This window comes from Crinia signifera, chromosome 19, assembly GCF_055691185.1.
Source record: "Crinia signifera chromosome 19, ASM5569118v1, whole genome shotgun sequence".
Classification (NCBI taxonomy): Eukaryota; Metazoa; Chordata; class Amphibia; order Anura; family Myobatrachidae; genus Crinia; species Crinia signifera.
The window spans coordinates 103,132,163-103,146,515 of record NC_139226.1 but is presented as its reverse complement, the minus strand read 5'-3'; the positions used below and the strand labels follow the sequence as shown (position 1 = coordinate 103,146,515).

Here is a 14,353-nt window from a genome sequence, read left to right as displayed (position 1 = left end):
AACAACAGCTGGAGGGCCACAGTTTGGACAAGCCTGATCTAGAGTCTTTTATTAAATATATGAACAGAACTAGGTCTGGAAGGTGGCTCCAACCCATCCCAGCTTTGTGTGCTGGATGTAAAGGGAGACACGGTTTCCTTCTATGCAAAAAGTAATCTTATGTTTGCACAGATGTATGTATTTCTGCTTATGCCTTATATTCTGCTTCTTCATTCTTTTCCAGGTTAACGGAACACTGGTCACACACTCCAATCATCTTGAGGTGGTAAAGCTCATTAAGTGTGAGTTTCTTCAATTTTCTAATTACTGTGCACATTATAATAAAGGTCTGCGTGGCAATAAACTCACACAGGAACTTAAGGAAAGTAAGGTCTCTGGAAGCTAATACCACTCAGGTTGGAGATCTGTGATCCCGTGGTTGATCCTAGTTTCCCTTCCCCTTAGGGACACAGACATGGGGAGTGCTTTCATGCCCTTAAAGTTTTTTGTCTCCCCCCCCCCCCCCCCCCCCCCTCCCAAATTTAGATTATTTTTAGGTACTTGGCTTCCATCGTACCCTCACCATGCTTCAGGCCTGGTTACTCTTCCCCCCAGATGATGACGTTGCCCCAGGTCCTGTTGGCAAAGTGCAGTTTTGCGCTACTTTAGCACATGGGCTTCAAAATCTTACATTTTAAAAATCCAATCATTTTTGGTTGCGTTGGATGAAACGAGGATTCCAAACAGGTTGGATTTTGCTCAACCAGTCATCAGCAATTTTTTTTTTTTGACAAACGTGTGTGTAGATGTGTACAAAAAATTAGGTGCTATAACTGTACATTTAATGTTAATAAATAAATAGCCAAGGAAAATCCAAGCTCCTGGTCCAGATGTACACCACCTCCACCAGTCTGTAGTATAGTAAAATTGACAAGGGCGCCTCCTAGTGCAATACTGTGCTGAGTGTCACCGATGTGCACAAGAGGGAGAAAAGTGAACTCGTACCATATGAATATGAATACGGAAATTCATCTCATCTCATATCTTTAATATGATCCACATGAATTTATAATCAATGTGATTTAAACAGGTTCAATGGAAATACCTATGTTATAAAAGCATAAAATAAACACACACCCATAGTGTAATCCATTTCAGGTTAGAAGCAGATAAATATACATTAATAGGAAGAAAAAACGCTTATCTGAAAGTCTCAGATATACCCAGTGCATTTTGTACAGATGGATCGATGTCTGATCCCCAGAGGAATTCAAGGGATGAGACATGGCTCCATCTGGACGAAATGGGTTGGGTACATCTGCGACTTATAGATGAGCATTTTTTCTTCTTATTAATGTTCATGTATGTTTGAGTTCCTAACCTGAATTGGATGAAGGTATTCAATTCCGGGCAAATTTTTTTTTCAATCACGGGTGTTTTCGACTGTTTTTGGCTACATTTTCTCCCATGCCATTGCACTTCTTTCTTTGGGGGTCCAATCGGCATGGGTGAAAATGTCCGCAATTGTTGGAGGTGCGGGATGCTGGACAATCTTGGTTTTTTTTTTTTAAAGATTCAATCATTTAGAAGGCATGGTTTTGCTTTATAAAGGATTTCTGCTTTAACAAAACATCCAAGATTGTCCGGCATCCCGCAACGCTGTCAATCTCTTACTATTACGTTGTTCCGATAAAGTTATTGTTGATCCAGACCTAGTACTACCATTTTGGTTATTTCTGTATGTATGTCTTTTGTTTCTATAGGTCTCAGTTGACTGAATGCATTTAGAATTGTATTAATAAATGTTATATTTGAAATGACCTATACTAGACGGAGTGCCCCAAACAAAGAGGGTCGTTTTCTTTCACCTTACTTGTACCTAGAATTTACTCTAATGGGTGCACCTAAGGCGGTCTATTAGCAATTGGCCCTTAGTGGCATGACATTCTGCCCACGGATGGATTTCCCTATATAACCTTTTTAAATACAGCATGCACCCCAGTGCTTGGGTCTCCCATTCTCCAACCTCCTCTTGGGTTAGTGGATCTCAAAGATGGCTGCCTCTAGTGTGCCCGGAGTAAAGAAGGAAGATAACACTGGTACCACACCAATAATATTGATTGTTGATGGTCATTTAATCTGAAAGCAGATTTTGGTGCTGATTGAGCTTCTGCTGTAGGTTATGTGCAATGATTCATGTGCTGACCGTGTAATAGAGATGAATACATTACAATCATTGCTGCAATTAAGAGACTTAAATGTGTGTTAACAAGGCTGCTGGAAGTCAATTGAGGTGTTGTGTCGTCCAGTATCACATTTGGTCATGTGTGGCATGTGCTCTTCCCACAGCTGGATCCTATGTTGCTCTCACAGTTCAAGGTCGGCCTCCTGGGTCTCCTCACATCCCTCTATCTGATGGGGATCCCTTCACCCCACTGCACACGTCACCTTACTCCTCCGTGAACCATGGGCACCTAGACAGAATAACCAGCCCTGTACTAATAGGCGTAAGTACTCTTTATTATTAATGTGTGTATTACTTTTTTTTTTCTTATACAATAAGAAGATTATCAGAAGAATTAATGTAGAAAAGCTTAGCTATTGGAACGAAGATATTCACTACCATGTATGCCATGCAGTGCTGGATTGGGCTATGTAGCAATACTGGGGAAATACTGTGGTAGAGGCCATTGCTTAAGGGGTATGACCAGCTGCCACAGGGGGTGTGGCCAGCCACTGCAAAGGCTTGGCCAACCATTACAGCGGACAACCTAAATACTACATTGCGTGGCCTTAGCCCCTTTACAGTTAGCCCCTTAATGGTTATCCAGACTATACACTATATGCCACATTAATGTATTGTACATAAGATAGGGGACCCCTCTACACACCAGCTAGTGTCTATAATGCTTCTTGTAACATTGGAGAAGTCACTTAGTTTTTCCGAAACCTATATTGCTTGTCTAATAGAGAAAATGTCTAACCATACATAGGGAGAATTTATTCACTTGTACAGTACTAACCGACACAGCTACAATACCTGGCAGTGCACTTGTCAGCAAGTCACAGTACCTCTGGCATTGCAGGTTTCATACGCACTGCTAGGCCGGTTTCACACACTCTGGCTCCTGCCGGATGGTGAAATCCCACACGTCCAGAGAGCCGTGCCGCACACAGTAGATTATCATGGAGGGGATGGCCACAGCCCGGCAGCCGTCCCTTCCAGTGGCGGGATCCGGCTGCAACCGTGCGGCCGTGTCGTGGCCATCCCGTGTAAATAGACACAATAGTGTCCATTAACAACTAATGTGTGCGACACGGCTCCCTGTCCGTGCAAGATTTCACCGTCCGGCAGGAGCCGGTGTGTGTGAAACCGGCCCTACAGATGCGAGGCCGGTGATGGATGGACGTCCATGGTGCTGAATTGAATCACCCCCTATGAGTTTCTTTCCCAATTCAGACTTTTTTTTTTCCCTCTCCTTTCCTCTGTTAGGAGGAGAACAATTTTGTACAGAACCAGAAGTTTGAAATCTTAAAGAAAATGCTTCAGAAGGAAAAGGAGCAGCTGCAGGTTAGTATGGTCCAGAACATACCCACTTATCTTACAGTACACATGGTTTCCTGGTACATTTCGAGCAGTTATGGGCAGAAGGTTTGTAGTATTTGGCATCCAGATGATTGGTGCAGAGTGCTTTGTTGGTCCAACACCATATGGTCAACATGATAAAAAGGTCGATACATGTATAAGTTTGACAGGAGTTTTTTTAAAACAAGAAACCTTTTCATACTATAGCATGGACTCTGGCTGGGAACGGTAAAGTTGCCAAGCACAACCGTAGCGGAGCGAGGCCTGTTACCCGAAGCATGGCGAGCGAAGTGGTCCATATACTAAAATCTACGAATTGGCACAAAACAAAAGGGGGCAAAAATACAACCCGTGTTGATCGTCTCCTGTGTTGACCATTTCTGTGTTTTTGTCGGTCAGCCTTTTGGGATCGACCTAAAAACTGTTGAGCCTATGATACCCACACCCAAAGTATTCACCTAGAATGTTTTCCACATCTGTTTCTGAGACGGTATTGTGGGGTAGATTTATTAAGCTTGGTGAAGTGATAAACTGTCTGTTTTTTATCACCGGCCAATCAGCTGCTACCTGTGAAGTTAGAGGCTTGGTTTGAAAAATGACAGATAGGAGCTGATTGGCCGGTGATAAAAACCAGACAGTTTATCACTTCAGCGAGCTTAATAAATCTGCCCCTCAGTCTGTTAAACAAGATTCCTTGGGAGGGAATCATTTTTTTTTATTTATTTAGTAAAGTTGATCCCGCTTAGGCTTGAAAGCTGCTTTTTTTTTTTTTTTAAACTAAAATTCATTCTATTTCAGAACCAAGGTACAACTATGGGGGCTAATTTGGCTCCATGTTATGGAATTTTTATTGAAGATGTCCTTGTTTCTATAAGTATAAGAGATTCTAGATATTTTGCTTAATGGCTGAGGTGTGGGGATTATGTAAAGGGTATGAATGAAGCCTTGTAAAGATGAGTGAGATTATGAATAAGGCCCAAGAGATAATACAGTTTCGGATGGAGAGGGATATTCTCGTACGGTTGCTTATGGCAGCTATTAGAGTGTAGTGTAGACGGGTTACAGCATAAACATAGAGATAAAGACAGTGTGTTACACTTTATTCACCAGGTGTCACAATGATTACAGAGATGTCTTTATTATGGTCCTAAGGATTATCTTAGATCAGTGATGGCTAACCTTGACACTCCAACTGTTCTTGAACTACACATCCCAGCATGCCCTGCATCAGTTTTTGCATGGCCAAATAGTAAAACTGTAGCAGGGCATGCTGGGATGTGTAGTTCAAGAACAGCTGGAGTGTCAAGGTTAGCCATCACCGTCTTGAGAGCGGCAGAAAATATGGTTGATATACATGGAAGATAGACTAGGGATTTAGATGCTGCTACTACTAATATTATCAATGTAGCAGTCTTTCTTTAGTAGGACTCAAGGCTCTCAAAAGATGAAGTACATAAAAGCTTTTCAGAAACAATACTTGTGTGAATATGGTTACAGAAATGCTTGAGTAAACAGGAAAGTCTTGAATCTGTTTTTGAAGGTCGAGTAGCTGGATATATGAAAACCAGAATATTTAGAAAACCAATTTTCATACTCACCGGGTCCCCTGGCGGTTGCCCGACATCCATGGCGGCCATCTGGTTCGTCTTTAGGGGCATCCCTGGTTCCAAGGATGCATTGCGCGGGTGTACCAGTGACATGGCGTCACCTTTGCAATGCATCTTTGGTATCTTTGAAGACCCGGTGGACGTCGGGGGGACCGGGGAGTGACCAGGTGAGTATAATTTAGATAAGGGATGCTTGACCTGTATTCCTGTCCTTTATGCAAGTTAGTAAGAAGGAAGGACATTAATACCCCGTTCTCACTGCAGCCAAATTTCCGGGTCTAGCATGTGGACCCTGGAATTTGCCTTTTAACACAGGATTTTTTGCAGTGTGAACGAGTCGCATATCTGGATCTTATACACTGGTAAAACCCTTCTTTTTACCCGTGTCTGAGATCCGGGTATGCAGACATGGGTTGACCTGTTCACACTGCCGAAAAACGCATGTGTAAAGGCAAATTTCCCAGGTAGAACTTCTTCACCTGGGAATTTGCCTTGCAGTGAGAACGGGGGTCCAGCACGGCAGTCCCCGGCATTTTAATGCCGGGTAAAAGCCGTGTCTTTCTCACTCGCAGTGATAACACGGCATTAGTGAGTCTGGAATCCTAAGTGTTTTGGTTTTTTTAGTACCTTTGCGTAACGGTTGGTGATCTCCGTGTTGAGCCACTTGCAATATCTGGTCAGCACAGGTGGAAGTGACAGCAGTGTGGTACCACATTGTGGTGTGTTCTAGTATCGGTGGAGGTTAGTGAGTGGTGAAACCTACTCCTTCATCTTACATCTGTCCAATGTTGTCTTTGATTTGTAGTTTTCACAGGAGGCATACAACAGCTCACCATCCACACAGCTCCACAAGGATATTCAAGACACCCACAAACACATACATCAGCTTCAGGAGTTATTGAAGTCCAAACACCTAACCCAGGTAAGTATTGGAGAGGACACCAACCTCTGCTACTGTGGTGCCATGTACTGGCATGCTGGTGATCAGCTCACACTGTTTGCAGTAGTTGCCGTTAGTTACAGTATAATATAGTCTAGGTTCAAACCAGTTTGAGCTTTTTGAAGTAAAAGCTGTTGCTGGCTTCTTTAAATTCAGGGTTATAGAGTAGTACGTGCAGAGAAATGGGGTCCTGTAAAGTGGGCTGCAAGCTTAAGAGCACTCATCAGTTCATGAACCGAATCACCATTTAAAAAAAAAATTTGATGTTAGCGACGCTGGCATTTTTACCCGATATTTTGCGCACCTCCATAGAGATGTTGGCATTTTTACCCGATATTTTGCGCACCTCCATAGAGATGTTGGCATTTTTACCCGATATTTTGCGCATCTCTCACAGAGATGTTGGCATTTTTTGCAGATATTTTTGCGCGTCTCACAGAGATGTTTGCATTTAAAGGGTTAATGATCAGTGCACTTTTATGGAAATGCACGAGATCAGTTTTAAAACTTGAGCCTTTTTTTTCTCGTTTCCATAATTCACTGTAAGAAATAAAAATGAATGCGTCCTGTCTCCTTTCGGAGCAGAGTTAAGGAATTAAGCAAGACCTCAGCCAAATGTGCGAGTGCACGCTCTGCTGACCAGACTGGAACGCTCGCCCTAACCCAGTTCTTAACCTTTTGTGTTGGCAGAGGTATTGCCTGGGCCGCTTCCTCCTCAGGTGTCGCGCATTTTCTGCATTAATCAGTCAATGAAGCATAGTACAGATCCAAGAATTCATTGCACCCTCTGCTCTGCTGTCATGCTTTACAGAAAGCTGACGTCTGCCAGAACCCAAAACTAATATCTCCTTCCCTGTACACAGCAGCTATGTGGCTGTAATATTTAATAACACATATATATTGCGAGTAAAACGACACATTGGTAAAAAAAAAAAAAATTGCCGCAAAATAGCTCATGCACAAGTGGTGTAACACACACTGGGGGTTATTAAATCCGGGATTCCAACTGTCGGAACATCACAATAGTCTGAATCCCAGTCATTTTTGCCAGCTTCCGACATGATCTCGACAGTCTGTATTCAATGTTTCGACAGTCTAGTGTCGGAAAGCCGCACCGGTTTATTTAAAAAAAAAAAAAAAAAATTTGACAGTTGACGTCCGTTTCCGACCATACAGACTCGCCTCCATAGCGATAAGGGAAACGAGTCTGCCGCAGATGAATTCTGGCTGGGATGGCGAGTTCCGGCCGGGATTGAACACTGAACTGCTGTTATTTGGAAATAATGGCAGAGATTAAGGGCGAGGTGTACTTGGCCTTGAAAAGGGATTCAGTATTGAATCCCGGCGGTCGGGATCCCGGCGTTCAGAATCCCGACGCTGGAATCCCGACAGCCGAAATGCCGACAAGGGGGGGACGTGGAACGCCCCCCCTTGCGGGCTCGCTGCGCTCGCTACGCAGCGGGCCCGGTGCCTCGCTTTGCTCGGCACACTAATTTATTTTCCCTCCAGGGGTGTCGTGGACACCCACGGAGGGAGAAAGTGTCGGCATTTCGGCGGTCGGGATTCCGGCGTCAGGATTCTGAACGCCGGGATCCCGACCGCCAGGATTGTAACTGCATCCCTTGAAAAGTGATAAAATGGAGAGTGATAAACCACCAACCAATCAGCTCCTATCTTTCATTTTTCAAACACAGCCGGTGACATGGCATGTAGGAGCTGATTGCTTGGTGGTTTATTACTCTCCATTTTATCACTTTTCAAGCTTAGTGCATCAGGCCCTGTATGTCCCCAACATGTTTGTTCAGTGCAAATAAGTTTAAAAGAATGAAACTAAACCATGGCTAATGGCCCCCATACATGAGGTTGCCCGTTTTCCTGATCCGCTGGCACTGACAATTGGCGGCCAATGATAATTGGAGAAATGAAACTTGTTAAAAAGGCCGGTACTTCTTTACTTTCACGGCGCCAGCATGGCGGCGCGCGTCAGAGTCCCCTTGCGGGGCTCGCTTCGCTCGCCCACGCTGCGGGCTCGGTGGCTCGCTACGCTCGCCACGCTAATTAAAATCAACTCCATGCCAACATGGATAGTGGAGGTATGAACTATCCATGTTGGCATGGCGTTAACTTCGTTTATTTTACTTAGTTTGTGGCGAGCGTAACCCGGAAGTAGCGCGGCGCCATGCTGGCGCCGTGGAAGTAAAGAAGTACCAAAAGGCCTGATTTGCAATGTGGAATTGGGGAATCATATTTGATAAACAAACATAATTAATATTCCTGATTACAATATCTGGCAGATCTGTCCGTGTGAGCATCGGACATTGCCCCAATATAATCATGGAGGCCATTACTACGTTACTGTTTTTACACAATTATTTTTTAAATACACACCTTAATTAGTTATTTACATCGTATTTTGTTGTTTTTTAGGGCTTTTTTATTTGTCCATCCCCTAGTCATCAGTGCGCAAGTGCTAATTCCATACATGCGACATTGACACAGACTTGACTGACTAAAGCTGGGTACATACTAAGCAAAGTGTGTGCACAGCGACATCGCTGCAGACAGGACGTGGCAGGGGAGCTGTGATGGACAAGTGCGATGGCAGCAATAGAATACAGGAAGTGATCATGCTGCATGGAACAGCATAGCCCTCCTCAGCGATGTTTTCCACCGATCCATATGTTAGATCAGATGATCTATCATCCAGTGTCTACCTAGCTTGAGGAAGACCAGGTTACAGACCTTCTACTTATGGCAGTAAATCACAATGGGGCAGATGCATTAAGCCTACTAAAGTGGAAGTTGTTAATGCACCAGCCAATCAGCTGTGTTAGGAGTTGATTGGCTGGTGCGTTATCATCTTCCACTTTATTACTTTACCAGGCTTCATACATCTGCTCCAATGTTCCCATAGAAAAGTGTAGCCATTCTCCCTGGCTGACTAAAGCTTGGTACACACCGAGAGAATCATTGGACAGACCTTTTGATTCCGAACACATTTATCATTTGTACAGTAAAGTGTGTATTCCCGTCAGATCATGTTTTTTATCGGAAGCAAACTGGTCTCATCCGAAGATCCGGTTCCACAGGCTTTCTGATATTAAACCGATGCGATTGTACAATATCAGACAAAATGTGGTGTGTGGTTGTATAAGTGTGTACCTAGCTTTATCCATAACCAGAAAGTCATCCTGTCACCCGTGTATAAATGTTGGAATGATACATAACATGGTCGTTAAGCATGTCTATGACTTTTTGCAGATTAATGAGCTTGAAACAGACTCGTATGACCAAGAACGCACTGATTACATTATTGGAGATGGGTCGCTGCCAAGTAGCACTGTTACAGATGTGAGTACTGTGCCCATTACAGTGGTCTCCAAAAATAAATAGAAATTACATACAGATACGGTGTTTGGCTGTTCTCCTTTATACCCACAAGTGCGTGGGGGGCCTTTAATGAATTATTGTATAGGCTTGTTTCTGTAAAGGTGCCCATACACGTTACAATTATTGTATACAATATCGTATCTCATCGCATTTCGGTTTAGCGATAAGATCTAGTAAAAAAAGTGTGTGCAGCAATATTGATGCGATATTGTATACAATAATTGTAACGTGTATGGGCACCTTAAGAATATTATAGCGTTGCATTGTATCCTGTTTGTGTATTGCTTTTCTATAACCATCTCCTCATTTCTGCTCTAGCTCATTGAGGTTTAAGGCTGTACGCACTTCTGAGCATCTTATTCCTCTGCTGATATTGTAGTTCTTATGCTCAGATGCTGTTGTGTTTTTGATTGTTTTTTTTTAAAGAATTGTGTAATTTCCATGCTATTAATCAGCATTTCTCTGAAGCCAATCAATGACTTGGTTAAACATGATATTACATAACCACCAGCACTAGAGGGCGCTGAGGCAGAGGTGATGTGTATAGTGGGGAAAGCGCTCATGCCCACTTGGGGTGTTCTGTCTCCATGGCAATTTAATGATCCAATGGCCCCCGCTATTGGAGGTGATGACGACATGTTTATGGTCTAGTTTTATCAACCATAACAGGAGCACCTTTACATTACATCACTGATCTGCGCATAGATTATGATTGAGCATAGGCCCTGAATTGATTGCGGTGACGAAACAGGGCACAGCATTGCTGCTTTTTAGGTTTCACTTGATGTTTTTGCTTACTCGTTCTGCCATTATTTTCCGATGTTTCCCTCTAGTGAGGCCTGGTATTGCTGTACATAATGAGTTAGTCCCACATCTGTCTCCACAGACCCCAGGTAGCGGACAGCGGGAAAAGAGTTTATCGGAGGAAAGCCCAGAGAAGAGCGAGTGTCAGGATACAGTACGTGCGCAATGTTCATTATCCCTGTCCGTAATGCTCACTGCATGTGGCAGGGAAGACTCAATATGGAAGGAATTGGAATTTTATATTGTGCATCTAATAACATGGCGTATCGCAGAAACACTTTGATTGGACTTCCGGAAGCTCTGATAAAATACCTTGAAGACATCATTTTACTTACTCTTAAAAATGGCGTCCACTGATTGCTTGGCCAGTGTGTACCTTACAGTGCCATCCATTGCTTCAGAAACGCCGCTAGTAGTAGAATTACATGCAAAACTTGTGCACCGTTGGTGAGCAAGAAGAGATGTGCAAATATATTGTGCACAGATGTGTGCTCCTACATCTAGCCGCAATACGAGCGAGGCACCTGGCGTCAGTGAGCCGCCAGGTTCGGTGCAACTCTGATAGTGCCGGGCGTCGAACACGCGTCTTTGTCACAAGGCGATGTTATCAGGACACAGGGAGACTGTGCTGATTAATTAGATGTGAGACTATTGAATATTGTGTGAGATTAAGGGGTAGATTTATTACAGGGAAGAAGCGGTATCAGTGCTGTTATGGGTGATGATACCAATTCTCCCCCCATGTATGAACGAACAGAAGTGTTCTCTGTGACAGTATCCATATCGTCACTGCTATCTGCAAGCACGCCAATATGCCGGGGCAGTGTAGGAACAATCTGTAGCACTGAGCATTCAGACACTGGCAGCTATTGATTTTGATAGCTGCAAATGTTGTTGCCCATACACCTCAGCAGGGAAAGGGATGGTTGAGGCGGTGCCGGCTCTGGGTTGCGTTGAAAATCTCCTGTGAGTAGCAAGTTCTTGCATGCTCAGTGGCCGAGAGGAGAGACACCACGGTGCATCAGCATGGGTCAGTGCGATGTTGGGGGGGGGGGGGAGGAGGAGGAGAACTGGCACTTCAGCACAGATGCTTCCTCGGTAGAGACTTGTGTGGCTATAATACATCTGAGTCTGTAAATGGAGCAAAACAGAACTTGCATGGGAATACATTGTGGCACTTTTTATGTATAGATTCAGTGGGGTTTATATACCAAGATGGAAATTTGCCCATAGCAACCATTCAGATACTCTTTCTGATTTATTTAGCACTTTCTAGAAGATAATAGAATCTGATTGGTCCCGTTGAAACATCTCATTTTCAATAGAACTCTCACTGTAGTAAATTTACCCCAGTGACTCAGTCGCACGCAGACACACTAGTGTTATATATCAGACTAATCGGCACAGTCACCTTGTTCATCCTATTCACATTGTACGGTGGCGAAGACTTGCTTTCATCAAGAAAAGATGTCAGACGCTAGTAAATTCTCACATGACCTGGCATTTGACATAACTGCAGCAGAGAGGTATTAGGACATTTCTGTAAAAGGGAGAACTGATATACTGTATATGTGTTGCTGGCTAACACAATAAGCCAGGTGTCAGTAGAGTTACTGATATTACACATTACTTTATTTACTTGCTTTGCATATTTGCTTACATCTTATCATTATCACAGGATTCCCAGTCCAGCATGGGAAGTCCGTCCACCCGACTTACACAGACCATTATTGGCGCAGAGGACGAGGAGTTTGACGCTGAACCGGAACAGGTAATGATTAAGGGCAGATCAAGATAAATCACAGTTCTCATAAGTACTAATCATTTTTCTCTTCTCTTTGAGACACTGGTTACATTTGGCACAAAATCTCTAAGATTTTTTTTTTTATTCCTGTCCACTACCCCAAAATAGATTTGTCAAAAAATAAAGCTCCATTTCCTTTATCACCCCAGCAGGTGACTGATCAGTGCAGCTGCTTCCAGAGTATGGACCTGTTGAAGTATCACCCTGCTCACCTTGCAGTCTTCATATTCCATGTGGTGTCCCAGTTTGACCCTGCACCCTTGGTAGGTTAAGGAACAAATGACTCTCTACAGTGCTCATTTACAGAGAGCTATGTTGTACTGAAGCCCATGGCAATTGGCTGGATATCAGCTTTCATTGGTGGGATTAGAATGGGTCACACATACCTTTTTCTTTTCTTTTTGTGGTCCGAGAGTTGCGTAATCCGTCACCGCAGCGGCGTAATTTCATAATTCACATTGTGGGGCTGTAGTTACATTGTTCACAGCAAATCTCATTGTCTTGTTTTCACCATCCCCATCACTGGAGAAAGTCCCAGGAAAGTAGACACGCAAACTAGCTTCTATGGGTTACTACAGTACATCTACTCTTTGGGGGATATTCAATCTGTGCTGATATTTCCCGATGGGTATTTTCTGCACTTCTATTCAATGCTGCCGTTAACAGCATTGTAGGGTGTCAGTTCCCATCTGTTTTGTCGGAAACGGATGCGCATTGTCGAATACACGGACGTTTTTTGACCATCTGTGACTGTTTTCGCTGATCCACGGACTTTCCGACACTCGGTAGCTGGAACATTGAATTCGGACTTTCGAGTTACTGTCGAAAGAAATGAAAACAGCCCGGGATTCCGACTGTCAGGGAGTTAAGACAGTTGGAATCCCGGATTGAATACCCAACTCCCCTTTGAGTTTTTTTTTTAAATACATGTATTTGACTCATTAGAACCTACTTAGGCTCTGCAAGTCTGGGACCAGTGTAAGCTCTCTTAGCTCCTAGGCTAACCTGATCCTCTTTCTTCTCAGCTTTGCTACTTGTATGGCGATCTCTATCAGCAAACTAACTCGAAGGAGACACGCAGAGTATTTCTGGAATTCTACCAGTTCTTCCTAGAACGAACAGCGGTGAGTGCGAGACACAACTTAAATGGATCTGATGCCAAGTTTCTCTTGTTGGATGCCCAGTTATAGTCACATGCTCATAGGCAGTTCCAAAACCATCTTTTTGTTAAACAAGATTATGTAATCTCTCTGGAGAACTGTGTGAGTCTTACAACTACTGAAAGGTTCTTCATATAACCTGACGTGCTCAGACCATTATCTGCCTTCTCGCCAAATATACCAACGGCTAAAAACTTTGAAGTTGTACAAAAAATTAAATGCTGGATTTTTGTGGTCACGTTTAGGCACATTTGTTCGCATTGCCGCATGCGTTCACTTGCTTGTGCATGCGCTGGGTGCGTGCGTCCACGGCGAACAAACTGTTCGCATAGCATATGGGATATTTGCGTATGGAAACGCCCAGAGTTTCATGGGTGTTCCCATGAGAATGCTGGACGTTTTCATGCTAATGAGGCCGTGACAGACATGCGGGGGCGGGCAGCTGACAACACCAAATGTCATCTCACCTCCCACTTCCGCCCAAGTGTACACGCGGATTCAGTATTGAATCCCGGCGGTCGGGATCCCGGCGTTCAGAATCCCGGCGCCGGAATCCCGACAGCCGAAATGCCGACAAGGGGGGACGTGGATCGCCCCCCCTTGCGGGCTCGCCACGCAGCGGGCTCGGCACACTAATTTATTCTCCCTTCAGGGGTGTCGTGGACACCCACGGAGGGAGAATGTGTCGGCATTTCGGCGGTCGGGATTCTGAACGCCGGGATCCCGACCGCCGGGATTGTTACTGCATGCCGTACACGCATATGTAAGATTGCTCAGAGCAACCTTACATATGCGTGCACCTTCCACATCTTTCGATGGTGGCAATTATCAAAAGATGTGGGAGGTGGCTCCATCATACATGGGGGAGAAGCGGCATCAGTGCACATAACGTGCGCTGATACCCCTTCTCCCCCATAACGATCTTTCATACATCTGCCCCATTGTGTCTTATCAATAAGAGAGTCTGGTTGTCAGATCTTACCAATAAGAATTAACTGTTGGAGTCTGTTATTGAAAAACAGTAACTGTTACAATAAGTATTACAAGTGGCATGCGAGTGGATGTTTATGTAAAGCAACCATT

General features: G+C 44.0%; 1 protein-coding gene across 4 annotated transcripts in view; it reads left to right on the top strand.

The window, feature by feature from the left end:
* The window catches only part of ARHGEF12 (Rho guanine nucleotide exchange factor 12), a 180,959-nt gene that overhangs the window by 74,031 nt on the left and 92,575 nt on the right, over positions 1 to 14,353 (top strand). For 3 of the 4 annotated variants that reach the window (XM_083163061.1, XM_083163059.1, XM_083163062.1), the window contains 9 exons: positions 224 to 281; positions 2,329 to 2,486; positions 3,473 to 3,550; positions 5,978 to 6,094; positions 9,374 to 9,463; positions 10,389 to 10,460; positions 11,985 to 12,077; positions 12,260 to 12,373; positions 13,136 to 13,234. In XM_083163061.1, the coding sequence (XP_083019187.1) occupies positions 224 to 281; positions 2,329 to 2,486; positions 3,473 to 3,550; positions 5,978 to 6,094; positions 9,374 to 9,463; positions 10,389 to 10,460; positions 11,985 to 12,077; positions 12,260 to 12,373; positions 13,136 to 13,234 (879 nt within the window). The remainder of the gene's footprint in view (positions 1 to 223; positions 282 to 2,328; positions 2,487 to 3,472; positions 3,551 to 5,977; positions 6,095 to 9,373; positions 9,464 to 10,388; positions 10,461 to 11,984; positions 12,078 to 12,259; positions 12,374 to 13,135; positions 13,235 to 14,353) is intronic. The other variant, XM_083163060.1, reaches the window with a different exon arrangement.